Source organism: Centroberyx affinis, unplaced genomic scaffold, assembly GCF_046629955.1.
Source record: "Centroberyx affinis isolate AG114_WGS23_722 - 3 ecotype Tasmania unplaced genomic scaffold, CSIRO-AGI_Caff_v1 ptg004081l_1, whole genome shotgun sequence".
Lineage (NCBI taxonomy): Eukaryota > Metazoa > Chordata > Actinopteri > Beryciformes > Berycidae > Centroberyx > Centroberyx affinis.
In genome coordinates, this window is record NW_027281867.1 from 49,499 (window position 1) to 65,312 (window position 15,814).

At 45.7% G+C, this 15,814-nt stretch overlaps 1 protein-coding gene across 1 annotated transcript in view; it reads left to right on the forward strand.

Moving 5' to 3' along the window:
* Nucleotides 1-15,127, forward strand: part of LOC139663663 (protein jagged-2-like) — a gene marked incomplete at its 5' end in the record, with an annotated part of 49,186 nt that extends 34,059 nt beyond the window's left edge. The window contains 4 exons of the mRNA XM_071542380.1: nt 1,030-1,290; nt 3,776-3,907; nt 7,450-7,609; nt 8,492-15,127. Coding sequence (XP_071398481.1) covers nt 1,030-1,290; nt 3,776-3,907; nt 7,450-7,609; nt 8,492-9,012 — 1,074 coding nt within the window. The remainder of the gene's footprint in view (nt 1-1,029; nt 1,291-3,775; nt 3,908-7,449; nt 7,610-8,491) is intronic.
* Nucleotides 15,128-15,814: the final 687 nt, after the last annotated feature.

Consider the following 15,814-nt stretch of genomic DNA (forward strand, 5'->3'; position numbering starts at 1 on the left):
GAAAGTTACATCAGATCCTGTGAATTGGTGAAAGAGTTTAGAAAATGTCATGACCCTTGGGCTTACAAACCCTCTCAAAGCCAGTTGTGTAATTTCAAAAATGTCATGGTGGTTGCTATTCTGAAAATAACACAGTTTGTCTCATTTCCTGAAAAGTTGACATTTTGGAGGTATGTGGTTTTCAGCTGACAGCAGTGACATACATGTGAGATGCTATAGTAGTAGAGAAGCCTGGTCTGAGACCTTGTAAGCCTAAATAACAACTCCATTGGTGAAAGGAGATTCACATTTGGCATACTGGCAGAGGTTTGATTTTCTCTGAGCAATACTTAAAGCTGCACAAAGCAACTGAATTTCATTTGGTCAAACAGGGAGAATCTACAACATCTCAATTATTGGGGATGGTACGCTCTTCTCTGTTGCAGCCACACTGATTTAGGCTGATAAAACCGATTAGGGCTGCAACTAACGGTTATTTTCATTGTCGATTAATCTGTCGATTATTTTCTCGATTAATCGATCAGTTGTTTGGTCTATAAAATGTCAGAAAATGGTGAAAAATGTGGATCAGTGTTTCCCAAAGCCCAAGATGACGTCCTCAAATGTCTTGTTTTGTCCACAACCCAAAGATATTCAGTTTACTGTCATAGAGGAGGAAAGAAACCAGAAAATATTCACATTTAAGAAGCTGGAATCAGAGAATTTTGTCTTATTTTTCTTAAAACCGATTAATCGTTTATCAAAATAGTTGGCGATTAATTTAATAGTTGACAACTAATCGGTTAATGGATTAATCGTTGCAGCTCTAAAACCGATGTATTTTTGCATACAAATCTTTCCCGGTGCAGTTTTAAGTATGAATTACAGTTTTCAGACATACACTACTTTTACCTACCCACAAAATCAGAGACAGTCTCCAACTACCTCTGATTTTGTGTGTGTGTCTGAAACCTCTGTATTATTTGAATCATATGTAAATTGTAATGAAACTTAGTGGAATGAAGTAAAGCATCTCACTCGTTCCCCCAGGTTCGGTGCGGTCGGCGGCCCTGCCTCCTGCAGAAGGCTGTCCCGGCTCCGGACGGCAGCGTCCCGCCGTGCCCCGGCGGACACGAGTGCGTGGAGCACCAGTTCCTCACCTGCTTCTCCCCGCCCTGCCACCAGTGGGGCGTGTGCTCGACCCCCGACCCGCCCACGCCACTGCACACCCAGTGCGAGCCCAACAGCGGTCACCTTGACAACAGCTGTGCCCGCATCACGCTCATCTTCAACAGAGACAAAGTGCCGCAGGTGAGTGACTGGCTGTTTTAGATGTAAGTTTTAAAATACTCTCATCGTTTATAGCGTGGGCGGTGGGCTTGTTTTTTAGGATGCTTGTTTGAAACCCCATGACTGCTGCCGCTGTGCCTTCGAGCAACGCATGTAACCCCGATTCGCTCCATTTAAGTCTCTCAGCTCCTAGAGTGGAAGTGTGTGTTTGTGCTGGGCAGCTCCCCAGGAAAGAAATGTGTGTAAGTGTGTTAATGTGAAGCAGGGCGGTGCTGAAACTTATTTTTACCCTTTCCTGGGTAATAAAAAAGGGGGACAGGAGTAGAATTGGGCTCCAGAGGTGCAACCGCAAAAATAGTCCAGGAGTACAAAATTGATGGGTGCCATACTCTCAAGTAGTGTTTATTTAACCAGAGAATATCAAAACATGACATTTTGGCATTTGGGAGGCCCGTTTAATGAAACTTTTTACATTTTTAATATTCTCTAGAAAAACATTACTTTTAATGGAGAGAGTGTGGCACCCGTCCATTTTGCACAAAATAAAGGGATAGAAATTTGGGTACTGGCTAATTTTTGAGATCTGGCCGGTGCAAAACTCTCCTCCTGATCCATATATCCTGAATCAACATCAGATTTCATCCCTGCTGACCATCATGTCATAACAATACATTGAGAATCATTCTCTCCCCACCCTGGATTGTTAACACTGGGTGATTGCTAAGTGGAGATGTTTGAATCTGCAACCGCAAACACACATGTCTGACTTCACTGCATATAGCTGCAGTCAACTGGGTGATTTTGTATTTCTATTTTTCACCTCTGTTCATCCAGAGGAAGTTTGCTGGGTGTGCATGCTCTTCCCTGCTTCACATTCACACACTTCCACACTTTCATAGCCGGGAGCTCCTCAGTATCACATCAACCCGTTAGCTTGTCTGTCTGTCTGTCTGTCAGCAGGATATCTCAAAAACCTATGAATTGATTTCCGTGAAATTTAGCAGACAGATCAGCCTCGGGCCAAGGAACAACTGATTCGATTTTGGTGGTGATTCGGATCTAGGATTCGTGCCACTAGACTGTCGATCGTTTTTGAGCCAGAACTATGAAACTAACAGAGATAGAGACTTGATTCCAAATCCTAAGGGGATGTTTGCAGAGTCAATTTAATTCAAAATTTAAGCGATAGGCATGATGTGTTTGGGTATATCATCCAGCTGGAGATTTGTTCGTTGGCAGAGTTTTCTCCTTCTATTGGCGCCTTCTAGTGTTATTTTTGCACAGGATGCTGGTTACCCACGCTTTGTTTTAAGCCCTGTGTACGGATGGGATTAGTTTACAGGACAAAGTGCGTAAAGTAATTGTTAGCACAGGACATCTGTAATGTTGATTGCCAATTCACACGGGATTAGAAATCTCTGGAATCGGTCGTCATCGCACTAAAGATGCACCGGGCGTCATGTGTGACCTCATTGCAGTTGACGTTGACGATTGCCGTTGCCGCGTTTGAACTAAAACAATACAGCATGGCAACAAGAGCGAAGAAAAGTGGCAACTAGACCAGAGTTGCGACTTTGGGTCTGATCTCGACGACTTGATTGTTTGCCGTCGAAAAATGACAAAGTCCCTAAAACCGTTGGCTGTGGCAGGAATGTGGCTGGGCGATATTGACAAAATCAAATATCACAATATTTTTTACCCAATACTTCGATATCGATAATGTGAAGATCGTTTGAGGATGACTATTGGTGCTTTCAGAAGATATTTACACATGAGGAACAAGCGTTAGCAGGCTGATGTGGATCTGATGGGGAAGCAGGTCAAAGGTCAAGGCGTTCACTCTTCACTTCCCTCTAGAACGCTAGAAAGTTCAGAAAATTGTGTAACTGTAAAAGATAACTGTAACGCAACATTTAAGACCAGGAAAACACAACATTTAAGCTGTATCACGATATTATGATCGACCAAAATCCCAGAGTATCTCTAGTCTGTAGATATTACATTTATATATCATTTACTGGGCATGTTACAGGAGGTAAAAGAGGCCATGATTTTTGTTCTGGAGCGGGCGCCCACAGTCCGTAAAAAGTTACTGACACGGCAGATTCAGACGGGACTAAAACTGCAGACGAAGCTCCGGTAACGATTGCGTCCCCCCCCCCCCCCCCTCCGCCCAGGACAGATGATCCCATCTGCTGCTCCTCTGCCGTCGGTCCGGTCCAGATGTTGTGTTTGTTGTTTACTGCCTGACTGGCCCTTTGGGGGCGAATAAAGTTTTATGAATGGAAAAATGAATCTTGAATCTTAATGTTCCTCAGCGCACACGAGCCGCTCCGCCGAGAAACTCATCTGCACCACAAAAGTAATTGGCTGCATCTAAAACAGACTTAGCTGGAGTTAGAAGCTGATTGTTCCTTGCTAGCGATGCAAATACTAATCTGTCTTATCTCTCTCTGTGTGTGTGTGTGTGTGTGTGTGTGTGTGTGTGTGTGTGTGTGATCCAAAGGGCACCACCGTGGAGAAGATCTGCTCGGAGCTGAGGTACCTGCCTGTCACTCAGACTCTGGCTAAAGAGCGGGCGCTGCTCATCCTCTGCGACCTGTCCTACTCCAACAGCGATGCCGTGGAGGTCGCCATGGTGATTATACACACACACACACACACACACACACAACACACACACACACACACACACACACACACAACACACACTCTTACACTTGAACATATAGACACACATACATGGAAAAACACTCACGCACCTATAGATTTAGATTTAGAAGCTGCTGCCTCCTCTCCTCTCTCTCTCTCTCTCTCTCTCTCTCTCTCTCTCTCTCTCTCTCTCTCTCCCCCCTCTCTCTCTCTGTCCCACATTTCCTCTTTCTTCTCCACTTTATTAAATCACACACTTAATTCGTCATTGTAAATGGGTTCCAGAGGAGTCCAGTAAAATCGGAGCCTATTGCTATTTTCTGTTGCTTCCCTCTTTGTTAAAAAAGAAAGAAAAAAAAAGAAAAAGAGGGAGAGAGAGAGAGAGAGAGAGAGAGAGAGAGAGAGAGAGAGAGAGAGAGAGAGAGAGGCGTTTGAAGTGCGACTCCCTGCTTTTAACAACATCTGGAGGAGATTTAGCTTTACTGTTGGAACACCTTGCTGCTCTGTGTCTCTTCTCTCCCTCTTCTTCTTCTCTCCCTCTTCTTCTTCTCTTTGTCTTCTTCTCTCTTTATCCCTCTCTCTCTTGCTTTTTCTTTCTCTTACCCCATTTATCTGTCTTACCCTCTCTCTCTTCCATCCTTGCACGCTCTCTCTCTCTTTCTCCCCCTCTTTCTCTTCTACCTTCTCTGTCTCTCTTTCCCTTCCTCTTTCTTTCTCACCCTCTCTCTTTCCTTCTCACCTCCTCCCTCTCTTTCCTTTCTTTCTCTCTCTCCCTCCCTCCCTCCCCCTCTTTCTCTCTTACCCTTCCCGTTCCTTCTCTCTCTTCTTCCCTCTATCTCTCTCTTACCCTTTCTCCACCTTTCTCTCTCCCTCAGTCTCTCTCTCAATCTTTCTCTTTCTCCTTCCCTCTCTCTTGCTCTCTTACCCTCTCTCTCTCTCCTCTCTTGCTCTCTTACCCTCTGTCTCTCTCTCTCTCTCTCTCTCTCTTACTCTCTCTCTCTTATCCCCTCTCTCTCCCTCAGTCTCTCTCTCTATCTTTCTCTCTCCTTCCCTCTCTCTTGCTCTCTTACCCTCTGTTTCCCCTCTCTCTCTCCCTCTCTCTCTCTCTCTCTCCCTCTCTCTCTCACCCTGTCCCTCTCTCTCTCCCCCAGGCTCTCTCTCTGTCTTACCCTTTCTCTACCTTTCTCTTTCTCCTTCCCTCTCTCTTCCTCTCTTACCCTCTCTCTCTCTCCTCTCTTGCTCTCTTACCCTCTGTCTCTCTCTCTCTCTCTCTCTCTTACTCTCTCTCTCTCTCTTATCCTCTCTCTCTCCCTCAGTCTCTCTCTCTATCTTTCTCTCTCCTTCCCTCTCTCTTGCTCTCTTACCCTCTGTTTCTCCCTCTCTCTCTCTCTCCCTCTCTCTCTCTCTCTCTCTCCCCCAGTCTCTCTCTCTGTCTTACCCTTTCTCTACCTTTCTCTCTCTCCTTCCCTCTCTCTTACACTCTTACCCCCCCTCTCTCTCCCTCCCTCTCTCTGTCTTTCTCTCCCTCTCTCTCTCACCCTGTCCCTCTCTCTCTCCCTCAGTCTCTCTCTCTGTCTTACCCTTTCTCTACCTTTCTCTCTCTCCTTCCCTCTCTCTTACACTCTTACTCTCTCTCTCTCTCTCTCTCTCTCTCTCTCTCCCCCCCCCCCTCTCTCTCTCTCCCCCTCTCTCGGCCACCCAGACTCAGGGGAAATCAGTCACTTCGGGGGCACTAAGCTCTTAATGGAGGGGATTAGCTGTTGTTCTTGTGATGTATGCAGTTGTGTTTTGAGGGACAGATACAGGAAAAGGAGTGGCGAGCCTGACATCCACCCAAACCCCACAACAAGGCTTCCACCAAAACCTCACTCCCACTCGCCGCCGACTCGTGTTGCAGCGAAATGTCAGCGCTCATTACCGCGTGTGGGTGAAATCTTTATAATCTCGCCGAGTCCTGAAGGAGCGTGTCGGGGGTTCAGCCGCCAAGTCATGACTAGATGCTTATCCAAAGGCTGGCGGCGAGTCCGTAAAGCCCCCCACCCCCCCCAACGCACCGGCCCTCCCGTCTCAAACCTGGGCAAAAAAAATGAAGTGTTTCAATATGGTTCAGCTATGTGGAAAAGAATGAGGAGCGCTTGGTTTGTCTTCCGTTGCGAAGCGATGTGCCCCCTGCATTCCCCTCGCTCCGCTGAGGCTTCGCCAAGTGTGTGGGAAGGCGAATCAGGGGCTCCTGAAGTACGGTTACTAAAATATTTGGAAGCGATGTTCAAACATGCTGTATGAGGTTTTTTTTTTTTTTCACCAAACAGGTTTGTGATGAAGTGCTTTCCACAGCAAGAGAAATTAGATACAAAAATTGTAAAGAAATTAAAAGAAATTGCAATTGTTTGCCCTGGATTATTTTTTTTGTAAGCATGGAAAAGACTCCTAATAAATAAATAAATAAATGGATGAATGAATGAATGAATGAATAAATAAATAAATAAATAGATAAATAAATGTCATAATAAACATAATGTAATGTTACACAAATAATAAACATCTAACATATTCATGCATGTATGGAATCCAATCACAATGTTGTATTAGAATCAGGCAAGCAGTGCAGTATTGATCAATTATAAAATCAATCATGTAATCAATCAAACAGCATCATATCGGAGGTGGATGACACTGACTGGATTTGATTTTAATTTAAGAGGCAGATTGGCCTGATATATCCATCCCAGCTCAAAAAAAAAGCAAACAGGAGAATTTAAAACATTTACAGAAGAAGAAGAATACAGCTGGTAAAATCAGCCTGTATGTGGAAATGTGTCTGAAGAAGTGATGGGAGCTGTCAGTCAGTCCGGGGGCGGGACCAGAGGCATGTGAATGAGACGGGAGAAGAAAAGCACAGCTGGCCTGTTCTCTATTGTTCATCCTAATTGAAGTGCACAGTATAGAGCTAATCCCCCCCTCCTCCCCCCTCCCGCTCTCACTCTGATCAACTTATTAGGTAATTAACTCCACCCTCTGTGTCTCAGCAGGGTGCCGCAGCCTGCCAGATGTTAAGATGGGAATCCCTTTTCTTTCATTTCATTCTTCTTTCTCTTTCTCTGTCATCTTGCTCTGGCCATCTTCCACCTGGACCCTTTTGTTTTTTCCCAATCTTTTTCCAATCCTACCGATCGATTAGGACCAAAATGGCTTCAACTGCTTCACTATAGAGCTGCTTAACTTCTTGCTTGCCTGGGCTCAGCTCTCCAAAACAGTCCTAATGGCCAATGGACACATTGATTCCTCGCTCTTAGGAATGGGTTAATTTTATTTATTTGTTTATTTTTATTGTATTTTGAAACTACAATACAAAAACAAACAAAGTGACAAACTGATATAGAGACAGCATCGTATCAGACACAAAATAAAGACTAAGACTAGTAGACAATTCTGAGTAAAAGGCTTCATTTTGAAAAGTTGACGCAAAACAAACTGATTCTAACCCTGGATCTCCCATCATGCCCCTCTCCTCTCTCTCCGTGTCTCCAGTCCTTCGAGCAGGACGGCCGGGCGAAGGACGGCGACCTCGGGCAGATCCAGGACGCGGCCAGCGGCATCATCGGCGCCCTGTCCAAACGCCACAACAGCACCGTCATGCTGGCTGTGGTGGAGGTGAAGGTGGAGACGCTGGTGGAGTCGCCGCCTGTCGGTGAGTCACATGCTCCCTCATCCAGGAAGTTAGCCTGCCACCTGCCTCCATCAGTCAGTCGACCAATCAAACAAGAAACCAGATAATGATAGAAAGTTGGGACTAACCCTAATCTTTCTAGACACTTTTCTGCCCACTAGACACTTTTTTTTTTTTTTAAGTCACAAGAAACGGTATTTCAATTGTGTCTTTCTTCCGTATTTTGACTTATTTCTGGTTGAAACAGATTGTTAGGGCGGGACAGAAGGCGGGGTGGGACTGTTCAGAAGTGTTCAAAAGTTAAAAAATAAATCATTCCTAATCTGAAGCTTCACAAATTCTGAATTCTTCAAAATGAATAAATTCCAGCTAGCGGGACACAACCATGGTGTTTTTTTAGGAAAAGGAAACGAACCATGTTGACTTTCATATTGTCACTTTGAAAGATATGAAGTTGCATGTTTTATATTATGGGAGGGACAGAGGGGAAGATTGTTCAAAAATCTGCTGCAATTTTTATGTTGTTTTTACGCTGTTTTCCTGGATGTAAGAAAATCAGATTTTGCTATAAAAAATACAAGAAAAATCGATGTAAAATAGATGTATGTTATGATATGGAAAATCAGCTAACAAGATGAGAAAAGTCATTTTTCATTTCATTGTGACTTATAAATAAATTGAATTGATATAAATTTAATTGAATTAATAATTCAGACATTCCCTCTTAATCCATTAGTACCTGTGAAGCTTTTTTAAATTGTGATGCATTCCAAATTCTTCAGCTAAACAAAAGATGATATTTGGATAGTACTTTTTAACTTTTTTTTTTTACCATCTTACTGAGAAATGACATTGTGAACAAATCCTGAAAACGTCTCCCCTCTTCCCCCCCTCCCCTCTCAGCCTACCTGGTGCCGGTGCTGTGTGTGGTCTTCAGCCTTCTGTGGATCTTCTGCATCGTGGTCTGCGTCTGGTGGACTCGCAAGAGGAAGAAAGAGCGCGAGAGAGCGTCCCGCGCCGCCGCCGCCGAGGACGGGACGGTCAACAACCAGCTGGAGCCGCTGCGGAGCCGCGCCCACAAGGACAACCGCGACAAAGACATTCAGTACGAATGCAAGAAACTGATGGGCCCCTCCGACCGGACGTGCGACGGGGCGGAGGGCGAGGAGGACGGGGAGCAGGAGGGGGAGCGGGAGGACGAGGAGGAGAGGGGACCGGGCTCGGCGGAGAAGCGTCCCTCCCAGAAGTGCTCCAAAGCGGGGGCGCAGGACAGAGGGGTGATGGGTAAGGGAGGGGTGATCTGCACGGCGCGCAGCGGCCCGGTCAAGGCCCCGCACCGGACGGCGTACAGCCCCAAAGACAACCGCTGTAAAAACCTCAACGCCGCCAAGCTCAGCGAGGACATCAAAGACCATTATGTATGAACACGACCTTCCTGAAATCAGAGAGAGACAAACTGCGATGTCTTCGCCGTCATCCACATTTCAACTTTTAAAAGCACCAAAAGTGAAGATTTCAGATGCTTTAATTTTCTATTTTTTTGTTTTGTCACACTTTATTTAACTTTTATTCTTTGTCTGCAACATGGAGGCTTGTTTATTTTACCAAAAATAAAAACACATACAAAAAAAAAAAAAAATGACACGTAAAATGGACTTTACAACTTCTGGGCCGCTCTGGATTTCAATTCATACGTCACACTGTTGGAATCAAGAAGAAAGAGGATTTTTCTTTTCACCGCTCCTGATTTTTAATTTTTGTTGTTGTTGTTTACAAACTGTTGCTGTGTTCAGCGGAATAGCCCTTTTTCCTCCTCGCCTCGTCCCAGCGTTCACCTATCATGTGACTTGCGCACTGCCCTTGGAGATCTGACTGAACGTCATTGGCTGGCAGCTGTTAACGTTGTTTCTACTGTTCGGTGCATTCAGCTCCTGTCTGCCTTAGCCCAGACTCTGGGCCTTTTCTACACTGTCTGTCTCAATATTATTATGTTCTTAACAGAATGTGAATGAACGAGGTCCACACTGCACCATGCTTCAACCAGACAACTTTACTTCCTGTGCCACTCACTAACAACCCATTCATGCCATAAAACAGTCCCCTCGCGTAAAACCAGCATCCATAAAACTGTCACACATCCTGTGTGCGTCTCTGTGCATGTGTGTCATACATAACATTTCCCCCCCCCTTTCAAACGGTCAGAGAACCAGGGCAAAGCTTAGCTGAAACACAAGCTAAGGCAACATACAGTCCAATGACTAACAGAACATGGGGGAGCCAAGACTTAGGCATGGAATGTTGTCACAAAATCCTGCAACGGTGCAGGGCGGACTCGAGCCCGCACAGGCCTGACAGAGAAGGCATAGGGTCTGGCGATGGCCAAGGATGTTGGGAAACAGGCAGGGGCTCCTGGGAAGGTCCATGAGGCCCTGGTAGCTCTGGAGCCTGGGGTAGCCTACGAGGCAGCAGGCGCAACGGTCCACAAGGTTGAATGTCCTCCCCAGCCACCCTCGGTATAGCAGCAGCTGGAGGCTGGGAGGTTGTGGCTGGATAGTGCAGCAGTGTTTGGTTGAGTGCTGTCTGAAAAGTGCACCCCTGGGCCAAGTGTGCACGGATGCCATTTTTCAAGGTTTGGTTTGTGGGTGATAGGAGGATGTGCGGATATGTTTGAGTCCCCTATCCTTGAGGAAGGCAGAGAAGTCCGCTGAGGTCATCTGCAGCCCACTGTCAGTGGTAATGGCCAACGGCACACCCCAGCGGGAGAAAAGGCCATCCAAAGCATCAGTCAGAGCACGCGTTGTGACACTTGAGACCGGAATCACTGCAGGCCACTTTGAGTGGAGATCATACACCACCACTAGGAAACGGTGGTGGTGGGGAACCGCATGGCCATGGATCTCCCCACATATATCCAGCTGGAGATGTTCCCTGGGGCGGGATGGACACGGGAGCGGTTGCAGTGGGGGTGGGGTGGGCAGTCCCATTTTCCCACTGATGAGGCATGCTTCACAGTCTTTGACCAGAGCTTCGATATCTCTGTCGATGCCTGGCCACCACACCAAGGCACAGCATCTCTGCTTCAGCTTAACAATGCCCAAATGACCCTCATGAGCCATAGTGAGCACCTGAGCACGCAATGTGCTTGGGACCTCAGTGCAGCATCCTCTGGTGATGCACATATTTCCCCAGCAGGAGAGCTCTTGTTGCACACGAGCGAAAACCTTAGGTGGCCATCCATTGAGAATGAATGTGCAAAAAGTGGACAACACAGAGTCCTCTTTAGACTCCCGGGTTAGCTGCCTGGAGCTGTGTGTAGAGCATCTGAATGAGCTCCGGTTCAAGGTCAGTGGGAAACGGGGTCGTGGGGGGCGGGGCATCAATGGAGCAGGAAAGGAGGTCAGCAACCACGTTGTCCTTCCCTGAGGTGAACTGGAGGTCATAGTTGTACTGTCTGAGGCGTTCCCCCCATCTGTAGAGGCGGAGGGGCTTGTGGCCTGTGCCTGCGGCTGACAGCAGCTTGGTCAGAGCTTGGTGGTCAGTGCGGAGAGTGAAGTGCCGTCCATAGAGGTAATAATGCCATCTTTCGCATGCCCAGACACAGGCAAGGGCCTCTCGCTCACCCACTGAGTAACGTTGCTCTGTCAGGGTCAGGGCCCTTGAGGCAAAGGCGACTGGCCTCTCCAGGCCATTCTGCATTTGGGAAAGTACAGCCCCCACTGCTCAAGTAGATGCATCGCAAGTAACGATGGTGGGGCTGTCAGGGTCAAAGTGGCCAAGTGTAGGAGGTGAGGTGAGCTGGGCCTTTAGCGTGCTGACGGCTTCTGAGCAGGCTGGGGTCCAGGTCCATGGCCCCTTCTTAAGCAGCTGGCGAAGAGGCGCTGTGGTCTGTGAGTAATGGGGGAGGAATCTGAGATAATAGGCAGTCATACCCAGGAACGAGGCCACCTGGGAGGCTGAGGTGGGCTCGGGGATCTGGTGGACAGCATCCACATGGACTGGAGAGGTGCAATGCCCTTGGCAGAGAGGCGGAACCCCACAAGGGATCCCCCCGGCCAGGATCATGGACATGACCTTCTGGAAACAACTGGGGGCAGAACTGAGGCCAAACGGCATGCGAGTGTACCTGAATACTCCCATGTGTGTGACGAAGGCCATAAGGTCCCTGCTTGCTGGATGGAGGGGTACCTGCAGATAGTCCTGGTGCAGGTCAATCTTCGTGAACACTGCAGAACCATAGAACTGTGCAGTCAGGTCTTCAGATGTAGGCAGTGGGTATTTGTCAGGGCTAACCACCTTGTTGGGTAGGCGCATGTCGACACAGACACAAACCCCACCCGTCTTCTTTTCAGCGGGGACCGGGTTTGGAGCCATTGTAAGCCGTGAAGTGGATGATGGGAGGGTATAAGCGTAGGTGGGAGAAAAACTTGGCATAGGTCCCCAGATTTATCAGAGATGCACCTGCTGCTGTATCCACTATAAGTGCAAGGCTAACCCCATCCAGCCGTACAGTGCATGTTTTGAAGGACGCTTGGGTATAAGCACTGCTGACCTTTGTGGAGACATGTCTGATCTCTGTGCGTTCGCCGTGGGCAGGCACTGTCCCTGTCCGTGGAAGCCAAGCGGCAGGTGCAGATCGACACACCTTGGCAAAGTGGTTGAGTTTCAAACAGTGCCTGCACCTACGCCCCTTGGCAGGGCAGTTTGGAGATCTGGTGGACCCATAGTTCCCACAGCAGTGTGCACCCCGTCTCTGTGTCAGATTGTCTCTGACCGCGTCCTCAAACGTTTCCGCATCATCCAACGTTCGTAAAATCCTCTGACCTTCGGTGCCGAGGCAGTGACGGAGGAGCGCAGTTTTCCTCTTGTTGGGGATATCCGAAAAGTTCATGGCGTCCAAATAGTTTGAAAAGATATCCAGCCAGCTCGCCCACAGGATGGAGGGCTCGCCGGGCACAGGGAGAAACTCAGCCATCCTTGTCGCCAATATTATGTTCTTAACAGAATGTGAATGAACGAGGTCCACACTGCACCATGCTTCAACCAGACAACTTTACTTCCTGTGCCACTCACACTAACAACCCATTCATGCCGTAAAACAGTCCCCTCACGTAAAACCAGCATCCATAAAACTGTTGCACATCCTGTGTGCGTCCGTGTGCATGTGTGTCATACATAACAGATATCATGTCCTTTTATAAGTCCAATTGTGTAAAAACAGAAAAAAAAATGGTTTTATAAATGTCTTTCAGAAAGCTGGCACAGAAAAACCACTGTATATGATACCTGGCATGAGCATTTTTTTTGTTTACATTCATAAACATCTTTTCCATAATGTGTAAATGCTTAAAAGTTCTTATGTTAACCCTTTCAACGTAATTGTGTTTCACTGCTTCCTGCGAGTCTATGCGATCATTTTTCAGTATTTGCTTTGGTAGAAAGTGCCTTCAGCCCGTTTTTTCTCCTTTTATCTCCTTTCATAGAGTTTATGCAGATTTTAAATACATATAAAGGGAAAGATGTCCTAGCAACAACTCTTCATACCACCGTAAAGGTATTTTCTTTGCAATGTACATATGTAAATATGAAAATGGCTGTGTATATTTGAATTTAGTAACTTAAGTGACGCTTTGTATCATAGTTATTCTAAAGAATAAGAATTGTTTGTGGTTGTTTTTTTTTTTTCTAAATGATGTCATTCCGTTTAGTAGTGTCCGTCGACACTATGACAGGTTTTATACAGATTTACGGACTATGTCCAGGGTCCCGCTGAATCATGAGCATTGGTAAAACAAAACAAAAGAAAAAAAACAGATCATAAGTGGTTGTTTGTCTTGCGTTATGATTATCTGTTCCAGCTGTTAAGAACACAAGTATACAGTATGCAGAGCTGTTTGTCAAGCCTGTCGAGGTTTGAAATCCCTGCAGAGTGAATGTGGGCCGCTTCAACTGTAGGCCACTCTTCCAAAAATACATATATTTCTATTGATTTCAATGGATATGTTCAGTGTCCCAGACTCAAAGTGATGCTTTACAAGCTGTTCTATACCCCCAAAATACAAATTCAGTGGGCCAGCCCACCTGGAGGAGTCACCCCTCCAAAAAACAATTTCATTTCTATTGATTTCAATGGAGAATTTTCATGTCGCAGAGTCTAAATGATGTTTCACCCCACTGAACAACAGTACAAGTCTTGGGCAAATAGGTCTTAAGTTTTCCTACATTAAGCTGGTGCTCCATTTCACACTGAAGTTTAATGGGATTCAATGGGACAGTGTTGAGGACACAGGCATTTTAATTTCTGCAGATTTCAACCGAGTTTTAGTTTCCTACAGTATAAATGATGTTTCAGACTTCCATGCTGGTGTGAAATGATGCCACTGGATGCAAATTGCATTGATGAAAACATATTCTTGCACTTTTTGATCAATAACATCATGGAAAATTAATTCCTAAAAAGAGTGTGGACCCCGAATCAATGGATGAACAATGGTTGAACTTTGCTCATAGGATTTCACCTGTATCTTTTACTTTCACTTGATTTCACAGCAGCCATTTTGTGTAGGCATTTTGTATCCCTCTTTGTAAGCATTCAATTCAACTTAATTTAATTGAGGACTCCAAATGGCACAAATGAAAAGCAGCCCTGTGCTGCTGTGGAGGATCAGGTCTTTATCCAGCCCTGATGCATCTGATTTCTATTTTCAATAGATACACATGGATGACGGGGTGCAGCTGACTTAACAGCATTGATGCCAGTCTCTCTTTAGCCTGATAGTACTGCAAAGTTATAAATCCACCAGGTTCCAGTCCCTGTGACAACAAACATCCACCATAGACTTAGATTTGGCTCACATACAGTCTAAAAATGTGGTGTGAATGGGAATCTACTCGCATTGAATGAGTGTGAACCCCCATTTCCCCCTGCTCAGCCCCGCCTCTCGTCGTGTATCTATACTGGTCTAATGAAGGGAACAAGTTGTATTGTTGTTGATGTTGTTGACTGTTGTGCTTGTTGTCCAGTGTTTGTATCAAGTCTGTTTCTGCACTAAGAACACAGGAAGAGAACCATTGAGCATTACCTCCACAGCGGTAGTGAAAAAAAAAACACTTTTGGTTGTTCTATAGACATAGTCCAATATTGTTACTATTTGTGGATGAGAATTATGTTTTCAATATTTTATTTTTTTGATGATAATGATGATGCAAATTATGAAAAACCCAAATCACAATCCATATTCTGTCAGTAAATTCTACATTTTATTGGCCTCAGAGGATGGGCTGAATGTGCAGAACATTGTAATTATTTTGTACAAAATTTGGCAAAAGTCTTGGTTTGTTAGAGGAATTTTTTGTTTGTTCTTAGAACAATCCTACTATTTATTAAAGTATTTTATACCAAATGTCTTTTGTTTTGTCTTTTTTAATGCTGATATATCTGAGAACTAAGGTTCACCCTTGGCTGCTTTTGTTCTGATAATTGCTTCATGGAAATTGTACATTTATGTTAAGGGGCTTTTTTCCCTTTGTGGTGGAAAGTGTTCAGGATCCTGTTTTCCAGTGTTCGATTAAAGAAATGTTCGTTGTTAAACCTACTGATTGTTTGAAGCTTTGAGTTTGCTTGTGAAGAGCTTCGCTCCAAAATGAGATTTGGAAAAAGTGACACGTTCTCTTCTAGAATGAAATGATAGCTCAAATTTAACACAAATGATGGCACTTTTTATGGAATATTAGTTTTTAAATCATAACATTTTAGCAGTCTAGTTCCTTGAGACATATTGATTGATAACTTGCAGCTAAACAAAGGCCAACAATTTAGAAATGAACTGTTCATTTCCTGGCCATGGCCAATCAGCCGTCTCTCCCCCTCCTGTCCCATTTAGTGCCGGGCCAATGAGGTGAGTCGTTTGCTTTGCCTCCATCTGCCCCTTAATGACACAGCAGGTGATGATTAACATTAGTCCACGCTGCATGAGAGCCATCCAGCAGCTGTGTGGTGTACCCACAATGCTCGACGGGGCTGGATGCGCCGTGCTGCGTGATCATTAACCCGTCAGTTGTTGGGGAAGAATGGGAAACGTGTGCGGAATCCCGGATCACGTATCGGTCCGGTCACATGTATGTACAGCGCACGATTACTGACCTACTTGGAAAGAAATACAATGAGATGAGAGTATGGAAGGAGTGGGAGGAGCGGGTGGCACCGTTAGGACAGCGAGTCTTCCTCCA